Source organism: Plecotus auritus, assembly GCF_963455305.1.
Source record: "Plecotus auritus genome assembly, chromosome: 3".
Classification (NCBI taxonomy): domain Eukaryota; kingdom Metazoa; phylum Chordata; class Mammalia; order Chiroptera; family Vespertilionidae; genus Plecotus; species Plecotus auritus.
Window position 1 is genome coordinate 46,927,685 of NC_137772.1, and position 25,553 is coordinate 46,953,237.

At 40.6% G+C, this 25,553-nt stretch overlaps 2 protein-coding genes across 3 annotated transcripts in view; both read right to left on the bottom strand.

Moving 5' to 3' along the window:
- The window catches only part of GPC6 (glypican 6), a 1,157,351-nt gene that overhangs the window by 15,511 nt on the left and 1,116,287 nt on the right, over positions 1 to 25,553 (bottom strand). For both annotated transcript variants that reach the window (XM_080660993.1, XM_080660992.1), the window contains one exon: positions 7,440 to 7,576. In XM_080660993.1, coding sequence (XP_080517119.1) covers positions 7,440 to 7,576 — 137 coding nt within the window. The remainder of the gene's footprint in view (positions 1 to 7,439; positions 7,577 to 25,553) is intronic.
- Positions 14 to 466, bottom strand: LOC308244746 (ribonuclease 4-like; the record flags this gene model as incomplete). The annotated part of the gene is made up of 1 exon (XM_080660994.1): positions 14 to 466. Exon 1 carries the CDS (start codon positions 452 to 454, stop codon positions 14 to 16), a length of 441 nt encoding a protein of 146 aa, XP_080517120.1. The 5' UTR covers positions 455 to 466.

A 25,553-nucleotide genomic window follows, 5' to 3' on the forward strand; every position in this document is an offset into this window, starting at 1 on the left:
TGTAGGGGATCATCTATCTGTCAAAGTGCACAGGCACCAGGGGGTTACCCTCACAGGCAATGACAACACACCTAGTGCTGGCCTTGGCCTGATAATTGCATTTGGGGGGCAGGGTACATCCCATAATCGCGCAGTCTGTGACTTTCACTACACCTGCCTGGCAGTTCATCTTGCCATTCTTGCACTGGATATTGGTGGTGCTGCAGATGCTAGTAATGGTCCCGATGTTTTCATGGATGAAAGTGTTGAATCGCTTGCAACTAAACTGAGTCATCCCCTGGGTATTCATTGTGTTGTTGCAGTACAAGTTGTTGCCACCTGTCACTGTAGGGTCCACATGTTGCCCCAAGAATCGTTGGTACATGTTCTGACCATAGGAGGGCTGCACCAGCCTCAGCCCCAGCAGCGTCAGTAGCAAGAGCAGAAGCAATGAAAGGGTCTTCTGGAGAGCCATCACCACGTTGGAGGTGCCCGCTTCTTCCTCCTTTGTATGAAAATGGGGAGCTGGTAGAATATACGAAGATATTCTGACTCCTGCTTTGGATCTGCATGGGGTCTGCGTGTATGTGTGTGCGTGCACTAACGGGATTAGGGTGCAGTGTACTAAAATTTTTTTTCAAATGGTAAATTTTAAATTATGTATATTTTACCACAATTTAAAAAATCTGTCTTCAGTATAACCTTCTAAAGTTCTTGCTGTAGATTACTTCTTTCCCTTTCCAGTTTTCCTGACTTGGAAGTGGAGTTGTTCAAAGCATGCTATAATTTTATGCTTTAAATGGATTTATAAATTCTCGAAGACTGTTAAGTGAAGGTTGTCTGTAGCATTAGGTGCTTCAGAGAGATGTGGCCCTGTGGTGTGGTCAAAGGCACAGAGACCGGCCCCGGACACCTGAGGTCTCTCTAAGGCCCAGCAGCATAATCATGGGCAAGTCACTTGGCTACCTTTTATAATTATTTCGTTTGTTCCTATGTCTATAACACTTTATTTGTGTCATAAGCTGCCATTTTGAGTGAATGTGTATGAAAATGATTGAATGCCATTCTAAGGCATTCTTATGACAACTAAGTTGTTAACACAGCTCCCTGAAATGCCAAGTGTGTTTCTTAGCACTGGCTGACAGCAGCAGACTTTGGAGTTTGAAAGTGTAAATTCATGCAGAGGCCCAATGTCTGTGGCTTTTCTCCAGCTGGAGAACGTGTGGCAGGAAATGGTCCGGGAACTCCTGGAGGACACACAACTCATTGGCTGCAGCAGGGAGCAGAAGCTAAATTCTTTGACTTGGGCTCTTAATTCATTGGCAGGAGCTCCCCAAACCCATCCTTTCTTGGTAGAACTGGAGTCAGCAAACTATAGTGCAGATAGGAAAGAAGACCACGAGCCAGGTTTCCGGGCTGTGAGCCGTCGACACCACATGCTTCTTTCCTCCTATTTGTAGCCATTTCTCACCACTTGCAGGAGGTGCACACAGGGTCTCTGCCCACCTTCCTGGATGGTCAGCCTTCATGCGAGCTCCCCTTGCCACTTCTCTGTGCAGTCTGATTTCCCAGCGTCCTGAGGTGTTTCTGGTTGGGTATGCTGGGGATGCTTTACAGTCTTTCACATGCAGCTAGAGTGCTCTGGGACATATATTGCAATCAGACTAGGATAATATTGTCCTGCCAGATCTGCCAAGTCACTGCCTCTGACAGATTTCTCATCCCCATGCATCATTTCGTCCCTCTTCCATCTGCTCAAACTTACCCATTATGACTTGCTATTTTCTTTGCTTAGTCAATCCACTCAGTGGCTTGTGACAGTGACTGATCTATTTTCTAGATTTTAAAAATTTTTTCCTATTTCTTACAATTTATTGTATTCACTTCCTGGCCTCGGGTAGGATTTCCTTGGGATGGCACTTATTTCTGTGAAGGTTATGTGATTTAAAAGACAGGAGAGGCTCCCTGCAAAAGCTGTTTCCAAAGGATCCCACTAAACCTCATCCCTCATCCAGCACCTCGATCTCCTACTCCCAGAAGGCATTTTAAAGGAAGGACACAGTGGCAGCTTAAACAGTGGCTTACAGGGAGCAAAAGTGGAAAGTAGTCTTGCCAACGTTATGGGGAGAGAAAGGAGTCTGAAAATAACTGACTCGAGACACCTGAAGACTCTGTAATATGTATGTTCCATCATGAGATCCACATGCTATTGGGACTTGCCTCTCAGACTGGTTTCCTTTTGCGTTCTCCCTGCCTCATCCCACCCTCTCTCGTACCCCTTTCCTTTTTAACTCCCATGAGAGTACAGAAAAAATCCCCTGAAAAGAAAACAATCCTCAAGGAAGATACAGATGATGTAATTTGACATGATTGTATTCTCAAAAAGCAAGAATCTGCCTCTATAGGAGCAAAAAGGAAGAGTTTTATATGAACGCAAGGGCTTTATTTTTTCTTCTGTTGCCTGAGAAAGTTCTGAGCTGTGTGTGCTAACCATATAAAAGGTTTATTTCCTTCGGAGCTGTGCTTTCTTGCCTCCCATCTAATCATTCTTCTCTAGCTTTTGTACAGATGGCTCATTCTGGCTACCCGGCTGCCCGGAACATCCTTCACAGGGATGACGGATGATGGCAAGCAGCCTCCCCGGGTCTCCAGGTTTACCCTGGGAACTATAGGAAGCCTAGATTTGTAAGCTGCACCACAACTCTTTAATTTTTTTCCCTTTGGCCTTCTAGATTATTATCGATTTTCTTCCCTTACTTACTAGCTTCCTTTCAATTCCTATTTGTCTGAGTTGAGTCAGAGTGCTGCCATGGCTTCTCCTGTTTCATCCTAAAAAGTTGCACCCTAAGCTGACTCTCTTGCTGGTCTCTGCACATGCATCCCAGGCTGACTTTCTTGCTGGCTCTTGCACATGCCTCCTAGGCTACCTTGCTTGGGTGATAGCTGTTGCCATGAATTCTAAGGAAAACCCTTTCTTAGCTATTCTGATAAAGTAGGATGTAATTCTTGTACTAAGTACTGTGGACTACATTTTTTTTTTGCCTTCCCTCTCCCAGAACCACATGCTGAAGCCTCAGTCCCCAATGTGCTAGTATTTGGAGGTGGGGCCTTTGGGAGGTTTAGCTTAGAGAAGGTTGTGAGGGTAGTGCCCCCATAATGCAATCAGTGCTCTTAGAAAAAGAAGAGATCAGAGTCCCTCTCTCTCTGTCATGTTAAGGTACAGGCTAAGAAGAGAGCTCTCCCCAGAACCCAATCCTATGGCACCTTGATCTTGGACTTCTAGCCTATGAGAACTAAATTTGTTTCAGCCATCCAGTCTATAGTATTTTTTGTTACTGTGGCTTGAACTGACTAAGCCACTAATTGAATCAAGTTCTAGCGGGGATTCAAAGTGCCCATCGTGGCCCACAAGGGCATCCCATTAAAGAGAACATCAAGGGTTTCCATGAAGACAAAGAGAAAACAACATGCTGCAATATACCATCTGAAGAATACAAGGAATTTCTTACATGTTAATAGGAGCTTAAAGGGCAACTGCCAGATAAAATACAGGTCTACCAGTTAAGTCTGAATTCCAGGTAAACAATGAATCTGTTTGTTAGTATAAGCGTGTTCCCTTTGGTGCCTGGTGTTTTTATGTGGTAAATCTAGCAAACTTGGCCTCAGAGCTTTGCTACTCAAATTGCAGTTCCGAGGCCAGCAACAACTGCATACTCTGGAAGCTTGTTGGAAATGCAGAATCTCAGGCCCCACCCAGACTTCTTGAATCAGAATCTTCATTTTTAACAAGATGGCCAAGAATTTAGCCTGCATATCAATGTTTGAGAAGCATTGTTTTAAAGTTTACAACCTATTTTTATGGATATTACTGCATTGGTTTTTAAATTGTGCCAAAGGCTGGAAAGGAAAGGGGAAGCAGAGACAGGGTCCTCTTGATGACCAGGTATTGTCAGAATAGAGATTTAAATGTTGACAGGGTCATGGCCACCTACCAATTTCCTCCCATCAAAGGCCACAGTCTCCTCCTCATGCTCTACCTCCTGTTTACAGACTAGTTTAGCTATTAAAGCAGAGTGAGATCTCCCAGGGATGTGTGAAGGTGGGGGCAGGGTACAAAGGTGGGTCCATATTCTAGGGGAGCCAGTGCTCACACACCCTTGACCATTATCTCAACACAGCAGATTTTACCCTGTGGCTGCCATAGCAGCCACATGTATGTGTCTCCTGTTCTCTCTATTTCAAGTCATTCATTTCAACAGATGCCATTCATTTAATAATAGCTATTTGGAAAAATAAAATAATCACTGAGATAAATGGACATATCCACCATAGGAGTAATTTTGATTTCAGAAATGTCAAATGTGAAATAGGTATGTTTCTGAATAAGGAAGCATGGTAAAGAGCTATGGAGTAGCATTCAGAAAACGATCAGGAGAAATACGGGTGATGGAAGGCAGGCCTGACCAAATACCTAGATCGATAAAAGGGAGGCAGGAGTGGATGTGACTGAGGAATGTGGCTGAACGAGTCAATAAAACATAAAGAGAGGGAATATGTCTGGGTTATCAGTGGTCTCTTCCTATAGGCTCGAGTGTTGCAATTTCAGACTGTGACAATCTCTATTGATGCTAATAAGCATTGCTGTTCCATTTCCATTAACACCTGTCAATGGATTTTTTTTTTAAAGTTCTGGTTCTTTTATTTCAGATGGATGATAAGAATAACCTTTCTTCCTTCTTCTTTTTTAAAACAAGCATTCTTAAATGTCTGTCATCTAAAAATCTATACTTCAAAAGTAGGAAAAAATAGGTCATTATCTGCTTTAAAAATAGATTTTTCAACTTACGAAATTTCAGTTAAATTTCTTTAAATGAAAAAGTCTCAAGATCAATTAATATTTGAATAAGAAAAACTTTCAATTAAATTTAATTCAACAAGTCTTTATTGGTTATCTACTTATTATGCTATTAAATATAAAGTTATAATATGCCAGTAGGAGAATTTTTCAAAAAGGAACTAAAAGAAACAATGAAATTATTATAATTCAATTCACAAATATTTGACAGCCTCATCTTTTTAAAAATATACTGGGTTACATCCTGGCATATTCTTGCAAATGATTTTATTGCATTAAGTTTGATGAGTTCTCTCACCTGCATAAAGTCCTTCATTGGCTTCCCCATGGTCCTCAGGATAAAATTAAAATCTGGTCTCTGAGTACTGTTCCAGGTGCTGTTCCAGGACCACCTATGTGGTCCTTTCCTAAACCTACAGTCTCACAGTATGGAAGTTCCAAAATCCACTGTGTCTTTTCATATGTTGACAGACAACATTGCCATGTTATAGCATTTAATCCACAGAGCCGTGCATGATATCTGGACAGAGGGAGTGCTTAAAGATATTGCTGATTGAATGATTGACTTAATGAATCAATGTAGATTCACTAAATCTTTTTTTTTAAATATGTTTTTATTGATATTATATATAGAGAGGAAATGAAAGGGATAGATAGAAACATTGATGACACCGGCTATCTCCTGCCCCCCCCCCCCCATGGGATTTAGCCCATAACTCAGGCATTTGCCCTGACTGGGAATCAAACCTGCAACCTCCTGGTGCATGGGATGATGCTCAGCCAACTGAGCCACCCTGGCCAGGGCAGATTCACTAAATCTTTTTCAGAGCTAAGGCTCTGTTTCATTTTTTCTCCTAATCTGGGGAGGGCTGTGTTTTACAGGCAGGATATAAAAGTGAAAAGAATACTGGACTAGGATTTGGGAGATTTCAGCTGTTACCCTTGTTAGTTGGGTAACCTTGGACTAATCATTTACCCTGTCTGTGCTGCTGATGTACATAATGAGGAACTTGGCTGAACCATCCCAGTCATCTCTAGCTCTAACTTCAATGATCTTTACCTTCCCCATTCATTTTCTTGCTGGCATGTAGTCCCCTCCCCAGTCCACACCTGCAGCCACTTTTTACTTGGTATTTTCCAAGTTGTATATGCACCAATATCCAGCAACCTGTGTAACCATCCATGGGAATGTGGTTCAAAACACAGCCTTCATATTTGCCAAGACTGAAAGGTAAACACAGATGGGAAACAGCAGCTCAGAAAATCAGCCACTTTATCCATTAGGCCATCTGGTCATCCTTCACAGTGTCTTTCTGTTCAGTCATCAGGAAAAGAACATTAGAGGCTGTTAGATCACAGCTGCATTTGCTGGCCAATGATCTCTGTCCTAAAAGGCCAGACACTGGTAAATTACTAGGCATTTTTGAAGAGCATGTTGTTGATATCGTGAATATCTTCCTGTACCTCATGATCTAAGATTTGCATATTGATATTTTGGAGTTACTTGAAATATAGCTTTTTCCATAGCTGTCTAGTCTTTACTTTGCCAAGGTTTCCCCAGCAAGCTAATAATATGACCGCCAATAGGTGCTAAAAACCACAACTCTACAGTGTAAGAAAAACACCTAATGAGCATCTCACTGAATGCCTGCTTACCTTCTGCACTTTCTCCTGAAGTTAACATCCATGTATCTTATTGCTGCCTTTGATCACAGCTGCTTCCTATGCCCCAAACTGCCCAATAAGTCTCCAGAACAGACACCCCTCTTAGCTTTTCCACCTGCTGGTCAATCCCCAAAGGTTCCTGGAGGCCAATTTACTAGCTGCTCTACCCACCTGCATCCCCAATGGAGAGGGTTCAGGCCGACCCCTCTCTTGGTGTCCTGCCCTGCTTGCCAACTCCCAGCCAGCCAGTTCCCCTGTCCAATCTCTCCACCCTATGACAACTTGGGCCAAGCCCATTCCTGGGCTGAGCCAAGATATTGAGAGATTTCATATCAAGCGGCGATAGCACTGGGGAGCAGAGCAGCAGGGTGACAACAGAGCCATCTCTCATCAGGGGGCTCCAGTGGGACTGTCCAGGCACAGGACCTATGAGAGTGCTCTCCTGGTTGTCCCTCAGTCACTTTGTTTTCCCTTCCCTTTCAATGAGCTCTTCAAAACACTTTTTGTCTTCAAGGGTGAAAAAAATTACAGTTGAATTTTCACTTTCTGTTTAACTTGTGATGGAAAAAATAACACAGCAAGCCGTGCAAATTTAACTGCGGATAAAAATAGCTCCCCTGCTTTAAAGTCATTAAGTGAACATAAAAGGCTCATCGTGATCTCAGGATATCCGTAACCTGGCATCTGTCACCATGCCTCCATCCTCATCCAGAGGCAAGGCGTTCAGAGCAAGGATTCCATGCTTAATGGCACCTTGAGAGTAAGTGCTCCCAGGTGCCCATCAAACCTGTCACTCTGAACAGCTGTCGCTAAGTGACGACTTGTCCCCTCCACCCTCCATTGCTTTCTGCATAAACAGGTCTGTGGAGCTGTGCCAGGAGTGCCTTTCGGAGCTGGATGCACAGAGCCCCGTCCACAAGAACAGCGAGTCACCCCTCACCTGGCTTTGCTGTGCCCGTTCCAGCATTCCTCTTCGTTGGACGTGCCCGCGGTCACGCTCTCATCCTTGCAGATGGTGTAGGGCAACGCCGACCAGACCTTTTTAGAGAGCTTCAGTTTCTCTTTTATGTCTGTGACCTGATCAAGAAAGCAAGGGAAGACAGTGACCATTCTCCCCAGGTGCTGCCCATCTCTACACAAGGCACAACGTAGGGGGAGGTGAGAGAATGTGTGATAGAACCAGTACGAACTCTTGGTTTTAAGAGAGACAGGATTTGTTGCTCAGGAAAACCTCCCCCCCTCCTCCCTCAATCTTCCTCTAGCTAGCTTCTGGCAGACAGCTCTAGGTAATCCACTTTTTGTTTTCCATCTTTTCTTTCCCCCTATCCTTTGAGTTAAGAACTTAAGAAGCATCTCAACTGGCTTCACGTCCCTCTCCAAATGAGAGAAGTAGGTGTGCCTTACAGCAAACACCCCAAATACATTCTTTAGAATTCATTTGCCTGGATGTCAGATAAATGCACCAAGAGATAAAACATCTTTCCCAATGGTCTACTTGTTTCTGCAAGAAATACATATTGTCACTAATTCAGCTGCTGGTAACCTCTGCTCCTGACTAATTGACAGGTCCGTATAGCACACACTTGGTGGGCAGCAACACAAACCCATTTAAAAATCTCTATTGCCAAAGAGAAAAAAGTCGTTCCAAACACAAGCAAGTGTACCATCCACAGCCCTGTGTATGGGTGGCCTGGACAAGCTTAGTTACACCATCGTTAGTGTTCTTAGGCTCCACATTGACTGTGCTCCTGGGGAAAGGGTAGGAGAGAAATTCAGTCCCATTTCAGCTCCATAATTAACATCTAGGATCATGCAGTCACAACCTTGATTTCCTGCTCTACTTACATGAACATTGGGAAAGTGTTTAAATATTTGAAATGCATCTGTTATAGGTTGAATTTTGTCCCCCAAGTTCATATGCTAAAGTCCCAACCCCTGGTTCCTCAGAATGTGATCTTATTTGGAGAGATTGTTTTTATAGAGGTAAAGAAGTTTAAAATGAGGTCATTTGGGTGCTCCAATCCAATAGGACTGGTGTTCTTACAAAAAGGGGAAATCTGGACACAGATATACACAAAGGGAAGACAATGTGAGGGAACATAGGGAGAAGACCTCCACCTACAAACCAAGGGAAAGGCCTGGGAAAGGCCCTTTCCTCAGAAGGAACCAATCCCACCGACACCTTGATTTTGAACTTCTAACTTCCAGAACTGTGAGACAATAACTTTCTGTGGGTTTAAGCCATCCAGTCTGTGGTACTTCGTTATGACATTCCTAGCAAATCTATACATGACCTCAGAAGGGAGAACCACTGAGACTTAATGGTATTGTTGTACATTTGAGATCAATAGTCTTTGGGCACAAAGTATTCTGTGTTTACTGTGGATGGAGTATAGACTTGAGAAAAAAAATTTCCAAAGATCTTTTGTCAGGTTTAAGAGTGAACACAAAGACATAAAAGACTCTGACAATTGATTTTGGCTCCAGTCATGTTTCTCAGTAGTTCTAGAATGATAGTCCTTGGCTCCTGCTTAACAGTGGTTCTGATGACGACAGGGGCTTCAGTCCTGGGATGCATCTGCTCACCCATGAAGTGCTAAAGATGACCGGAATGCTGAATCAGAGAAACTGGTACTTCTCTTTGAATAGTGTGATGCTACCTTTGCTTTAGAGTGTGAAGAACAATCCACAAGTAATGACATTCCAAGAAGTAACTTATACACCAGAAGTGTTTAGGAGGTCCTGAAACCTGCACTCTGAGTCTCCCCTCGCCCCACTCCCCCACCCGCCCTGGCATCCGTTCCTGTGACCTTGGCCCACAGACTGTCCCTGGCTTGCCTTCCTGGCAGTCTGACTGGGTAAGAAAGTTTGCAATAAGAGCCTGTCCTTTTATGCTCACCTCTCTAGGCACAGATGTGTGTGTATGTTGTTATTCACTTTTATTTCTTTTTGTTTTAAAGGTAAGTGTCATTCCTGGATAGATGGCACATAGATGGATATACATTCTGTTTCTCAATTACAAAAAAAATCCAACCCCTCAAATACCAACTGATAAATGTTGAAAGAAAGCTAGTTAGAAAAATCACCATTCTGTACCCACCATGGTAATACCTGATCTCAGCAAATATCATCAATGAATTGTGTCCCCTGCAAAAGGAGCTGGAGTCAGAACCACCAGTATCTGCGACTGTGACCTTATTATGAAATAGGGTTGTCAGAGATGATGGAGTTAAAAGGGGGTCTTGAGGGTGGGCCCTAATCCAATGTGAGTTTGTCCTTGTAAAAAGGAAAATTTGGAAACAAAGACTGAGACACACAAGGGGAAGACCGTATAAAGATGAAGGCAAAGCTGGGGTGATGCATCTACGAGTAAAGGAACTCAGAGGATTTCCAGCAAAGTCCTAGACGCTGGGGAGAGGCCTGGGGCAGACTCCCCCTCCCAGCCTCAGAGGAAACCAGCCCTGCTGACACTGAGCTCCCAGCTCTTCAGCCCTCAGACTGTGAGACATTCAATTTCTGTTGTCATAAGACACCCAGTTGGTGATACTTTGCTGCAGGAGCCCTAGCAAACTAGGACAAATATGAAAAATGTTGAGTAAAAGGTCTGATGGAGAACAGGATATTTACACAACCCCAAAGTACATGCCCCCCCCAGATTATGTATTATTACAGATGGAAAACTGGCCAATTTACAGGGCAAGAAATTGGCAGGTCCCCAAGTGATCAAAGTGATCTAAGTATCAGGACAAATTGATGTCGTGCACCTCCTGATGCAATGTGACAAGAAGGGCACATCATTTCTGCAGCCAAAATTCATAACCTGAATCCAATTATGAGGACACATGAGACAGACACAAAGCTAGGGACTTTTGCAAAACAACTGGCCTGTACTCCTCAAAACATCAGTCATAAAAGACAAAGAAAGGCTGAGAGGTTTTTCCAGATTAAGAAGAATAAGAGATATGGCACCTAAGTGTACCTGGCTGTGGATTGGGTGCTAAACTGGAAAATAATATCCATCAAGGACATTATTGAATAGTTGGCAAAATGTGAATAATAGCTCCATATCAATAGAATATTGTATTCATGTTAAATTTCCTGAATATGAAATTGTATTATGGTGATATAGAAGAATATCATCTTCATAGGAGATACATGCTAAAGCATTTAGAATGAAAGAGTTGTAATTGTTATAATTTCCACAACTTACTCTAGAATGCCTTAATCATCATCATCATCATCATCATCATCATCTAATAATCATTACATAGATGCATGAAGAAAGAGAGAAAGCAAATATGGCAAATTTTAAGTGAATAGTGAACCTAGATGAAGCTATGTAATTTTTTGAAATGCATTTTTTGGTAAGTTTGAATTGTTTTCAAAATTAAGTTTGTCAGAAATAAAATTTCTCAGCTTTGGTGTCTTTTACCCCCAGTCTGGGCTCCCACCTCCAGGCCACTCATTCTCAGTGTTCTCAAACATAAACCCCAGAGAAAGAGTCAGGTGTTGCCTATTCATAACTCATTCAGGAAACTATCCCCAGCCTCAGGACTGAAATATGTAAGGCTTGTTCTGTTCCAATATAAAGGATAACAGGAATAAGCATCCCTTTTCTGATTATTTCATAATGAAGTTACCACCTTTATGCTGTGAGAATCTGAACCAAATATGTAAACATATTTGACACAGAGAAAGAATAAAATTGCATTATATTCCACAGGTATCTCCTCTTTTAATATTTTCAAAATTTAACTGTGTGTGTTATGCTGCTCATTCTTTAACCAAACTTAAGCATTGTTTCTTCCAAGGTGTGCTCTGTCCCCAAGTTAGATTAGATTCAACGGTGTGTTCCCCAGTGGCCTGTTCATGATTCCAAGTACTGATCACCCCAAACTTATAACTGTAACTTTTCTATTTGCTCTTCAATCACATGCTTCTTGATGCAAAGACAAGGCTCTAATTTGTCTGAGGATGGGTCAGACGACCAATCATCTCAGTTTGCCTGGGACATAGGGGATTATAGGGCTCTAAATTTTCAGTGCTAAAATTGGAAAGCCCTGGGCAAACCAGGGCATTGGCCACACAGGTTTCTGCACACAGTAGGTGCTTAATAAATGTCGATTGAGAAAATGGATTTAATTGTCTCACTTTATTACCAGGTCACAGACAATATTGCTTAGACAAAATGGTTGGGGGTCACACAATGTGCACTCTTGTTTCCAAGGGGGTGAGAGGAGCCATGCAGCTAAGTGAGGATGTGGATCCTCTCTGATGAGTCCCCACACAGCACAGGTTATGAGCAGGCTGTGTGCACCCCGGCATGTTCATTGTGCAATTGAAGGAGATAACAGCAAAGGAGCAGTGAGAGATGCAAATGCTGTTTTCACATTCTGCACAGCAACATTGGCCAATTCTTTCCGACTGGAATGGTGATGCAGACACCTGGGAAAAACGGACACTGTTTGCCCCTGGAGAGGATCATGCCTTTGATTCTAAAGAACATCTGAACAACTGCAGTTTCCTTTTCAGTTTCAAGAGAGAGATCCAGAGACAGAGAAGCATCGATCAGACCGTCAAACCTCAGAGGGAAGGTAGGGGAGGGTGGGGGTAAGGAGGAGAGATCAACCAAAAGGACTTGTATGCATGCATATAAGCCTAACCAATGGACAAGAACACCAGGGGGGTGAGGGCATGAGTGGTAGGGGGATTGGGGGGTTAATGGGGGGATGAGGACACATATGTAATACCTTAATCAATAAAGAAATTTTAAAAAAAGAATTTTTCAAGTCTCACACTGTTTAGAAATACTTTCTATTGTTTTTATTTCTGAGCAATATGTGGGACTACTTTGCTGTAGCTTCAGATCTGAGTTGGTTTTTGTTTATTTCCTGGAAACTATGTGCACAAAATAGTGAGCTAAGCTTTATGTTAACAAGCACCCTTAGTACAAATGTCTTATTGACAATAATGGCAAGTCCCAATTCATTAATAATGCAAACCTGATGGGAACAAAGACCTAAAATCAAATATGAGATTTACAATGTCTTTTTTTCTTGTTTCCCAAATGAGCCATTCAAGGACAAATTAATTTTCTCCAATACTTGCAAATTATATTTACCATTTTTCAATATTTTATACTCTATTACTAAATACTGCAATATTAGTGATACCCAAGTCTTAAATATTTTTCATTTATGCTATTGCAAGATCCTGAAAGTTAAACGACTTGTTATGCCTTTGGACTCTGATCCCCCAAAATACTGTTGGGGTCCACAGGGAAAACATGAGCCTGCTTTTAGAATTTATCTGGAGTCAATTCTAATTTCTGACAGTTTCAGTAGAGACATACATTTTTAGTTTAAGGTCTTTTAGAGGGTCCTGAGTACCTGACTCCAGGCAGACAGTGGTACCATCTTCATCCCCACTCCTATAGAACTGTAAAATTAGACAAAAGAGGCAGGATACTGGCAGGGTGGAGTGATTGCTAAAAACAAAGGGATTAGCAAAAACAAAAAGCAGAAAGAACTGTCCAAATACTGTTGTCTGACAACTTCATTTAAAAAGTAATCTTGTCTCAAATATTTAACCTGAATCTCATCAAGTTACTGACTTAACAACTTTCCGTTTATAGGCAATACTGGGGATAGAGGCACAAATGAACACCATAAATAAGTGATGAAACACACCTACTGTGTAAGATACTTGTATTATGTAAGACTACTGGCCTCCACTCTTCAAAAAAAAAAAAAAAAAAAAAAGGAAAAAAGGAACAAAGACTGTTGTAAATGAAGAGACTATAAAAGCATAGCAAACAAATGCTAATTAACTGAATCTGGGATTTGGAGATGGGTATCCGGCTATAAGACAGAGTTTTGAGGTAACTGGGAAATTTTGAATATAAATAGACAGTGGATCATTATTGAATTACTGTTAACATTCTTATGTGTAATCATGGTGTTGTGGTTGCATAAGAGACAGACTGTTCTTGCTTTTAGGAAATTCATGCTGAGATATTTAGGGATAAAGTGCTTTTTTTTTTTTACTTACTTGAAAATAGCAAGAAAGTCAACCATTACTGAGTCTACACTGTAGGTATATGAATGTTCATTTTAGTATTTTTCCAACCATTTTAGTATTTTTTGAAAAAGTTAAAAATAGTGAAATCTTGAGGGGAAAGGAGACTGTTGTCAGGGCGCACAGCGCTTTAAGAGCTTTGCTGTGTTCAGCCCAGGTCAGTAATTGACTCAAAGTAATTGGGGTTAACTGTGAGCTTTTGTTGAGCTACGACACCCACATTCATTTCTTAAAATTTAATTTATCAATTAAAGTTGACATAATACAAAAACTAAATTATTATATTAGTTTCAGGTGTACAACATTGATTATACATTTACATACCTTATGAGGGAATCACCCTGATAAGTCTAGTACCTATCTAACACCATACATGGTTATTACAATATTATTGACTCTATTCCCTATGCTGTACTTTACATCCCTGTGACTATTTTTATAACTGGCAGTTTGTACTTCTTAATCCCTTTCACTTTTTTTACCCATCCTCCCAAGCCCCCTGCCATCTGGCGACCATCAGTTCTCTGTATCTATCAGTTTGTTTCTGTTTTGTTTACTTTATTTTTTAGATCCCACATGTAAGTGAAATCATAGGATATTTATCTTTCTCTGTCTGACCTACTTCACTGAGCATAATACCCACTAAGTCCATCCATGCCATTGCGATGGTAAGATTTTACTCTTTTTTATGGTTGAGTACTATTCCATTTTATAAATGTACCACACTTTTATCCATTTGTCTTTTGATGGGCACTTGGGTTGTTTCCATACCTTGGCTATTGTAAATAATGCTGCAATGAACAAAGGGATGCATGTATCTTTCCGAATTAGTGTTTTGAATTTCTTTGAATAAATACTCAGAAGTGGATTGATGAGTCATAAGGTAGTTCTATTTTTAAGTTTTTGAGGAACCTCCATAGTCTTTTCCATACTGGCTGCACCAATCTGCATTCCCACCAACAGTGCAGGAGGGTGCCCCCTTTTTCCACATCCTTGCCAACACTTGGTATTTATTTATTTGTTTGTTTATTTATTTTAAAATATATTTTTATTATTTTAGAGAGAGGAAGGGAGAGGGATAGAGAGATAGGAACATCAATGAAAGAGAAATATCAATCAGCTGCCTCCTGCACATCCCCTTACTGGGGATCGAGCCCACAACCAGGCATGTGCCCTGACCATGAATCAAACTGTGACCTCCTGGTTCATGGGCCAATGTTCAACCCCCGAGCAACACTGGCCAAGCCTGATTTATTGATGATACTCATTCTGACAGGTGCGAGGTGATATCTCATTGTGGTTTTAATTTGTATTTCTCTGATGATTAGTGATATTCAGCATCTTTTCATATGTCTATTGTAATGCACTCATATTCAATCTTCAAAACTTTGTGTACTGATGTAGTACATTATACCGCCTTTGCAACTGAGAAATTAGGAGCTTAGAGAGGTTAAAAAAAACTTGCCATGCATCTAGTAAATGATGTAGATGAGATTCAAATCAAACATAGACTTCAGAATTGTTACTCTTAACCACTAGGCTTTATAGGGACATTGCCTATAGCATGGTCTCCAAAGCATGTGTGTTGGGTTGGTGTTGGAGATGTGTGTATATATCTGGGGCGGGGGGGGATGCAAGACAATTCAATGTGATTCAGTATGAAAACATCAGAACTGCTATTTTTACTTACTATTTTTGGGCTAAATTATGAAATACATTTATATTTTGCCATTGGAAAGCCAGAACATAACTAATTTCACTTTCTGGAAAGTCATCTTATTGGAAATAGATGAAGTGCACTGAATACAAGGAAATCCTTTTCCTGCTACCACCAGTGAGACGGACACACTCCCTTCAGTTCCCTTAAATGAAGTTTTTGTTCGATTTCCCCTTAAACTTAGACCGAAAGGGTCTCAGTTGAGGGAGGTCTGAGTGAACTCTTGCCAAAAGCTATAGTGAAGAAGCTGATCTTAACATCTGGGCCTCCCAAGTAACAGCACATTAGAAAAAATTACTTTGCCCCAAAAGGGCCCTGTCTTTGCAGGTTACTGGGCATCTGCAGTTTTTACTGATAGGCAGGGGGAGGCCCACAGCAGGAGGGCACAGACCCCAAGCCCTGTCACTTGTAACCTCAGCCATTGACCAGAAGAAACTCCTCATTAGACTAGAGAGTTCTGATACGAAAAAGTAAACCTAAATCCAGATGCCCTTTGGTCGATGCACGGTTCTGCTCCCAAGGATTTGACTACCAGCTCTTAGCCTTGTGTTTATTAATATTGTGAAACATGTTGAACTTCAAGCTTCTTGAGCTGCTACTAAAGCAAGTTGCCAGGAGACAGTTTCCACTAACAACTGCTCACAGGAGATGTACCTTCGAACAGTGTTTTGTCAGAAGAGAGGGTGGGCTGTGGGACCAGATTTCCTGCAACCTCTCTCAGATAGAAAAGCACAGCTCAGTTTAATCTAAGTTAACAAATAAAAGGTAAAAGAAATGCTATCCACCCAGGCCCCCCAACCTTTTCCTTCTTATTCATTTGAGGGCAAGATAGTTCGCTTACTCTCAATATACCTGCAACACTACAGAGTAAAAATAATGAAGATTCTTTGCTTTATCTCATTCTTCAAAAATTTCTAATTTTGCATAACTTTCACAAGGTACAGAATGTAACATCAGTAATGCTTATATATACTTTATGCATAAATAGTTACAAATACACTGAGTGTCTATGATTCTGATATTTTGCTGTTAGAGATACAAGATCAAACCATTTTGGAGCTCACTAGTCTATAGCACAGGCACTAATACCATATATATATATATGGTATATTTTATTGATTTTTTACAGAGAGGAAGGGAGAGGGATAGAGAGCCAGAAACATCGATGAGAGAGAAACATCAACCAGCTGCCTCCTGCAACCCCCTATTGGGGATGTGCCCTCAACCAGGGTACATGCCCTTGACTGGAATCGAACCCGAGACCCTTCAGTCCGCAGGCCGACACTCTATGCACTGAGCCAAACCGGTTAGGGCTGATAGAATATATTTTGGATCAGTACTTAGCAAGCAAAACTTTCAGTGAAATTCACTTAAGGAGACAGGGAAGTGCATTGTGATTTAGAAAAAATTCCAGTATAACAGTTAAATTTAAAAAAGGTTTTTGCTGCTCATGTTCATCACTAAACATGTCTTACTTGTCTTCTAATAATTCAGGTTTTATGCTGCACTCCGAGGAAACAAATATGGCCAGGACACAGTTGCTGCCCTTGAAGTGTTCCTCGCTTCCCTGTCTAGAGTGGTTAAACAGACAGGGAGTAAATATGATAGTCACAGGTAAGCAAAGGACGAGTGGAGTGCTAATATTAATTTGTCAGGAAATTTCCTTTCTGAGGAAAACCATATTCCCTCCCAAGCAAATAAGGCTTTGCTGCTATTCACTCTTGGGTGGTCTCTGAACTCTGCCATGAGGACAATTAAGAAGCTGGATAATTAGTAATTTCTATCCAGAGGGATTAAAGACAAAAAATGCATCAGGGCCTCTTCTAGCAGTGGGATGACTTCATCTGTGCAGCAGCCAACCCTTTTAGCCACCGCTCTGGTCTTCAGCTTTTCCCCTTCCTGACTCCTGGGGAGTATCTGCTCCACAGCGGAGACTTGGTAAACAGCACTGTGCATGTCCCAGGTGCTTAGGAAATATTTGTTGAATGAATAAATACTTGAACAGCATTGCTGATTATCTGCTAAGGGAAGTAAGATTTCATAAATGATTGATTATCTGCCAGCTACTGTCTTCTGGCCTTTCCTTTGGAGAGTTAGGAAGACCTGGGCAAATTCTGCAGGCTTTCCAACGAAAGTACTTTCCATGACCTGATTATCCCTGGAGTGAGGGGGAATCTCAGATGGTCACCTCCAATCCTCTAATTAGGATTCTAGTCTCTTGTCATCTCCAATGTCATTCCAGGTGTAATTTACACCAGTGTGATGGAAGAGCCTTGGGGCTCTCAAAGGTAATCTTGGCTTGGAGAAAAACCAGGAGAATTGAACTAAAAATGGAACGAATCCCATCTTAAACAGTCTTTACAATCCTCATGAAGACATACAGTTTCCAGTACCTTCCCTTTGGTTTTTCACCATGTGACCTGCTCAACTCTGATTTGGGGTGTCTTTGAACTGGTATTACCTTTGTGTCCTTTATGGGTCCTTTGATGGAGCATATTTGGTCTCCTCCAAGATACTGCCAGTGGGTATCTGCCCACCTGAGGCCCAAAGTCTGTCTATCCTGGACCTTTTATTTCCTTGGCTAGTCCCCGTAAAGTGTGAGCGGTGAGCTCTGAGAAGGCTACCTGCTAGCCTACCTCAGTCATGCACAGACCAGAACTCACTTCCCCGGAGACCAGTTGTGTGCACCGGGCCAAATGCCCTATTTGCTTATGACTTAGAAAGATTCCAATGGGCTTATTTCATCTGTATGAAAACATAATGTAACTGGATGTAAATAATATATACCATATCTTTAGAAAAAATGATTAATATTTAAAGGGCCTTACACTAAATAATACATATTGAAGGGGGGGAAAACCACCAATGTGAATATTTAATAGGCTGGAGGTCATTTGTTAGCTTTGGAAAACAACCTGTTTAAAGAAAGAAGCAAAGGCAGCCCCCTTTGTACCTCATGGACAAGACCACTTTACTTGGTCAAGTGAAAGGAAATGCACATTCACAATACCTCTTTTGCATCCTGAGAATTTTTTTTTTAAATTTCTTTATTGATTATGGTATTACATATGTGTCCTTATTCCCCCATTACCCCCCACCTCCCATTTATGACCCCACCCCCCTGTTGTCTGTGTCCATTGATTAGGCTTATATGCATGCATATAAGTCCTTTGGTTGATCTCTCCCCCTTACCCCCCCCCTCCCCTAGCTTCCCTGAGATTTCACGTTCTGATTGATGTTTCTCTGTCTCTGGATCTATTTTTGTTTATCAGTTTATGTTGTTCATTATATTCCACAAATGAGTGAGATCATGTGATATTTATCTTTCTCTGCCTGGCTTATTTCACTTAACATAATGCTCTCCATCTCCATTCATGTTGTTGCAAATGGTAAGAACTCCTTTTTTTCTGAAGCGTAGTATTCCATTATGTAGATGTACCACAGTTTTTTAATCCACTCATCTGCTGATGGGCACTTAGGCTGTTTCCAAATCTTAGCTATGGTGAATTGTGCTGCTATGAACATAGGGGTGCATATATCCTTTCTGATTCGAATTTAATAATCCAGTTCCAAAGGCAGTGACCTCATCCGACTTTATTCTAGAGAAGCCCAAGTCATTCAATTCATGGTGTGTCCTTGCATTAGAATTCAAGTCATACTTACTCCTCAGTGATCAAAGAGGTCCGTGGAGGTACCTGTGCACAACCCTCACCTGCTCAGTGAGAAAACAGACAGACCATCTGGAGGATTTCAAGTTCCAAAGACTCCAAGGGAATACTGTTTTTTCCGTAAATAACGTGCTCCTAATATTCTTGAGGATGTATGGGGTTATTAACAGCAGTTAACTCACCAAGGAAGCTGAGGACACATGACCTGCTTAATCTGCTTGCTTGATTTATTCTGAAGCCCAAACAGCACCGAGTATCCTATCCACTTGAACATGTTTTCTATTTACTTTGGGTCTGTGAAACCTTTGGTGTTATTTTTCATGTCTCAGGTAGTCCCTGCCTACAGTGTAATGTTTTGGTGGGATCTGCAATGCTTGGATAAATCACTTACAGCATGTTTTCTTTCAGGAACCTTCTCAATAAGTCTTGGGAGTGACAGCAGAGTCCTGTTGCATGTGGTTTGTCAGTGAATCCAAGGTGGATTTTGGCCATATAACACACCCAACATTTAGCTAAGTGCTTGAGTCACTACCCAGCCTAAAACCCATCTCACATTCTGGGCTTTTGCAGATGTTCCCAGGGAATTCAATAACAAGTGCTATTCTATTACCATGTGACACATTTTCCCCCCTGTGGTTTGGTACTTTTCACATTACTCTCCAAGGACATAAACACACATTGGTTTTATAGAAAGAACTAAGAAGGATGAAATGACTAGTAGAAATGAAAGAATCTTTGAAGGTTCAAAAAGACAATGCTCTCTTTTTTCAGTTTCTCAGGGGATTGGGAACTGAATGAAAAATGGAGTTTGCATCCTCCCCTCGGACTTCATGTTTGGGGTTTCTTGGTTATGCGATGACACTGCATTAGGGGTACAGCATGAAAAGACAGATGAGGTCTTTTCTGGCAAAACACGGCTTCTTAAAGTGGAATAAATATGGGAAACATCAGAAATATTTTCCTATGCTGTTCAGGTCAGATTTTTGCAGCAGATTTTTAAGAAAACAACCACAAATTTTCAAAATCATATTTATAGCTAATGTTCTGATGGTGTCTCATTCCCTATGGTGTTACACTTTAGGCAAGCGAGAGGAGTGAGCATTCTACACATACTTGAGAGATGACACAGTCTCACATCAAACTAACATTGAATTCAACAGTGAAAGGAAAAAGTCAGGAAGACATTTGGTCTATGAAATGCAGGTGAAATCAAAGTATTATTTTGCACAGTGGGTACCTTAAATTATGGCACTATTTGCTTCTCAACACTGATAATATGAATAATTTCAAGAAGTGGTTTTATCACTGACGCATTGAGTTTGGAGGTTCAGCAGAGCTCCCGTGGCCCAGAGCTTCTAGAGATTTCTTGACAGGTACTGACCTAGGCTCCATGTAAACATTTCCAATGTCAGACATTGATATCTAACATAGAGAGGACTTGGGAATTGCTGCCTGACCTATAGCAGATCACTTCCTTCTCTGAGCAGTTTGGGGGGGAGGGTCTGCATGGACAAGGTTTGACCACACAGCAAAAGCATATTCTTGTTCCTCCTCCTCGACTGGCAGTAAGACTGAGCCCCAACCTTGCTTTGTTCCTTTGAAATCTATAGCTATTTTCAGTTGCCAAGAGCATCTTCTGTTTGCGCTGCCCATCACAAGGTAAAGTCTCTTCCAATTCGTTTCTGACCTTGGCTATATCCAGTTTCTGCTCTCTCGCTCTTTACCCTTGGCTTTTGAGACCAGCTCTGTCTTCCTCGGTTTCTAACTTTGGTCTCCATCATTTCTCAGGCAGTATGTTGGCTGTATAGGTACAGGCATCCCCAAGGAGCTCTCCCTGGTCTAGAGCATGAACAAGTGCTGATTCTAAATTAGGTTATTAGATATGTAATTGTCATAATTCCAGATAGGAAGGTCTCAGGTGCATTTTCAAAGGAGGAGAATGAGTTCAGTATTTCTAGCAGTTACATAAGGCACATTGAAGCAGTTTGGATATTTAAAAACTGACCTGTGCTCCCATCATCATCTATTCTGTCACTATGGAATGAAAACTTTTGGGAGTTCTTGTGGCTTAAAAAGTAGATTTCCCCCACTTTTTCTTAATTTCTTGATATAGTCAAGAAGACCACAGCATTGGCATGGACTGATTTCTTTGTATAAGACTACCCTGGAAATTAGCATTAATTCAGGAAACTTACAGAAAAAGCTTATATGTTTAATAGCCCAATTTTGCCAATGTGAAAAATTTTGACGTTCTGAACATCCAGTCTTGCTGAAAAAATTCGGATTCTTTGCCAGCTTTTCCTTCAAATGTGTAACACCTTCCTTGGGTCTTTGACAATACTCAGAAAATACATACAAAGTCTCTACTTTTGCTTGTGATTGACATGGTGCATGATTCTGTGAAGTTCATCACCACCTGAAGTTACTCTTAAAATATTGAAATTTTATCTTCAGGGAATAAAATCTAGGACATTACAAATATGTCTGCTAATTAAAAAAAGGGGGAGGAGGCATAGCAAAGTTGTACATTTTGAGTTTAGGCATTCCTGAATATTTTAGGATTCATCATTTAATTCCAAATGTTTAGGGCTATATTCTTTTCAACCAAAGCTAGAAATAGATGTGTATTCTGATCTCTTTCTCTGAAGCAGCTACAGATATTTGGACTTACTAGGGAATGATAATTACCCAAAATTGGTGTAATTGAGCAGGACCTTCTTAAGTAAGATATTGCAAAAATGATTCCATCCTACAGCAAGAGTAACCACAAAGACATATACATATTGGGAAAATAATTTAGATGCAGCACAGAAAAATATTCTGTAAGTGATTGGTGAAAATCAGATTTATCTAAATTCTAAAGCCATTTAGGGTAAAGATGGGTTACCCTAAATCTCTTTTGGAAAATGCAACAAAAAGCATATAAATCTCTTTTGGGCATGTGTGATTTGATTTATACTTAACTATGTAGAGCTGTACTGTATAGTGCATAATAATGCTATTTTTTTGCATCTACTGTGTTCTACTTATGACATAACACAATATTCTGCCTTTTCATTTGTGGATAAAAGTGGGAATTGTTTTAATTGCCAGTGATTTTGGCTTAAGGAAGTGTGAGAAACCACAGAATGAGAGACTAATAAATTTATCCAAGAATGTAAATCACAGGACCCAGGGGATGTGTCTGAGCTCCAACTTAAACATGTAGTCCACACACCAGGAAGAGAAGAGCATGATTTAGTGGCTAATTCCTTCTGTGGGTCTCAGCTTCTGTGTCCCCCTTCTGGGCTCCTCCCTTGACACCCAGAGTCACTTAGGACCTCCCCTTTATGTGCTCACAGACATCCCTCTGTTTTTTCCTGTCATAAAGATTTCCCCATTTCTTGTGGTTGTGGGTCTTCACTCCCAGACCTCGGGTGACATAGAGGCAGGACCTCTATCCTTTGCATTCACCATATCCTAGGAGATGAGGAGCCCATCAACCCAACGCCTAGTTTGTAGAGATAGTCAATGAACAGCAAATGAATGAATGACCCCCAAAAATAAAGTGGGCAAAGGATAATCTGGGTCTCCAAATGAAATTGTAAATAAAATTTAAATTCTAGGTACCCTTACTTGCAAAATAAACTTATTGCCATAGTGTGGGGCATCTTTCTGTAAACTTCCTTATTTTATGAAGAAATGCTTGCTTAGAATCTACTTATGGGTAGTTAGTTCAATTAACCACACACACACATCTGTTTAGTGTCTGCAATGTACTAGGCACACAGTCATATATATGAGATGGTCCTGCCTTCAAGGAACTTACTATCTGGTGGGGGAAAGAGTCTTACACATTAATAAGCATAATAAATAGTTTATCTACTTAAGGGCTGTAGGGCATGAGAAGTATAATCAAGTTTTATTATTTAGGAGGAGGTAGGATTCAGGGAGGCTCCAACGAAGAGGTGGTGTTGAACTGGGCCTTAAAGGATGAACACCATTCTGCAGGGAGAAGAGTGGAAGAGCCCTTCTTGGCCGAGGGACCCCGAGTGGCAAAAGCTCAGAGATGTGAAGCCTCTTCAATGGGGAAGAGAAGCAGATGTTCCCAGTACATGGAAGTGTCTTTGCTTCAACTGTGACTTCGGTAAAGTCACATAATTTCCCTACAAACTGATCTCAAATTAGGAAAATACTGCCACCCCCCATGATCTTTTAAAAGATTTAATAAAGCTTAGTAAGTCAATATATTGCTAGGGCACTTGGAGCTGGAAGTTCTTAATGAGTAGAAATATCACCATGGGGACAGATGGCATCATAGGGTGTCTAAAGTGCACTTTTTTTGGAAATCAAGTTCTTACCCCTGTGAGGTAAATTACCTTTCCTGGGAGCCATCTGGTTACCTTAAAGATCCAATTTACCCCATGGGGCACCAATGAGTAGTGCCATTTACTCCTCTGATGATTAGACTCCAGGGACATAACAGTACTTGACTTTCACCTTTTCATCTTAAGCCTCCAATAACCTCAATGGCTTCTCCTAGTCTCCTGCAAGTAGCAAAGATGTCAGCGGTCCCTCTTTTTAGATGGGAGAGGAACAAACTTGTAAAATGGCAGGATGGCCACTCTGAGCAAGGAAGCAATGAGATTCCAAAGCAACAGTATCCAAAAGAAGTATCAGGTGAGCCACAAGTGCAAGTTACACATGTAATTTTAAATTTTGTAGTAAGGACATTAAAAGAAAGGTGAAGCATATTTTAAGGATATATTCTGTTTCACTCAACCTGTCCAAAATGTTGTTTCAACATATAATGAATATGAAAAAATAGAATGAGATATTTAGCACTTATTTTTGGACTAAGCCTTTCAAAATCTAGTATGCATTTTACACTTCCAGCATCTCAATTCAGTCTATAGACATCTCCAAGTGCTCAGCAGCTGCCTCAGGGGCTGCTTCCTTACAGGTGACCGTGGCTGCCATATTGATGACAGTTCTCAAAATCTTGGTTTTACACTTACAGTGCATCTCAAGTGTTCAATAGCCTTGCCTGACTTGTGGCTACCTTGTTGAGTACACAGGTCTGAGGTCCTTCCTGAGCTCCTCAGGAGTGAGGGCCAGTGGTGTGAGGGGCTGAGTTGTTTGAATGAGTTGAAGGCAGACTATTGGCTTAACATCAGAGCATCCAGCATATCCTTCTTAATTCTTTGGGTAGATTGAACTTCAACAGCACTTATTTTCATCCTTTTTCTTTAATGCCATTCTCCTGCCCTCAACTGCCTCCCACTAATTGCATGAAGTGCCCCAAGAAAGAACAGAATTGAAATTAGGTTACATTTGAAGTCTGGTTGGGATCCAGCCTATCTCTAGAATTGCTCCATATATATAAATGGGAACATGTTGCATTCAGTTTTGTAGCATCTGCTGATTTTTTGTCTACATGGGAGATATTTTTTTAGATTACATTTATTTATTTTACTGAAGTATAACAATCATCCAGAAAGGTATACACATCATATACAAACAGTTTGATAATTTTCTGTCAAGATACTTATGTAACAAACCACAGACATTTTTTTAAAGAAAATTATCTTAAAATGTTTTCTTAGATCCCATTCTTTCCACAAGACTCACTCTCTTGAAAATTAATTGTATCACGTCTTTGCTATATAGGGATTACAGGGTACTAAAGAGTAGAGTCTCTTATTGGCTTACTGTAATTTTGAGATTATAAATTGCATATTGGCTCTGGAAACGAGCATGCATTTTAAATACAAACACTGTCAAAAAGTTTATACAAAAGAAATTAAGTTCAAGGCAACTCAACATTGGTCCACCTTTTTATGTTAAGTCCAGCCTCACCTGCAGGTGGCTAGATACCGCCTTTCACCAAGACCACCAGATGGCAGTGTTGTCCAATTTTTCACTCTTTCCACCCTACAGTCTTTCCCAAAAAATAAAATTGTAGATTGTTCCCTTGCATATAAAACTGACAACCCTGTTATTTTAAACTTGAAACTGACAGGCTGTTATTTTAATGAGGTCTCCCAGAGCCAAGGTTAACCAAAGCTTTATTTCCCTACAAAACGTTAAGGCCATAGTTCTAAAAGGGGCTGTGAAATTTTATGTTATTGATGCTTTCTCTGACTGTATAAGTTTTAAGATATTTTTGACAAGTAAAGCTACATGGAAAATACAGACATGTTTTTATAAATACAATCAAATTCTGCATTAAAATTGGTTCAAATTTCTCCCAATAAGTCCTTTAGCTCTATTATTTTCTGAAAAAATAAAATATTTCCCACAGTTATCCATTTCTGCCTATTTTGAAGCAAAAGTAAGTATTTGTAGCACTTTGACTTTCTGGCTTAATGAGTCAAAGGGGAGCTTAAAACTATTATAATCCCATAAATATTCCAAAATGAAATCAAGTGTAGTAGTATTTGATTCTTTATTTCTGTGAAAAAAAGCTTAAATCCAGAACAGTAACATTTAGTTTGAAAGAATTTTTCTTTTTATAATAGGTACTTCTACAATGTGTGATGGTTAATGGCATTATAATTTATTTTCTTTCCATTGAAATGCCTATTTATGTTGATCAAGAAAGTATTTAAAG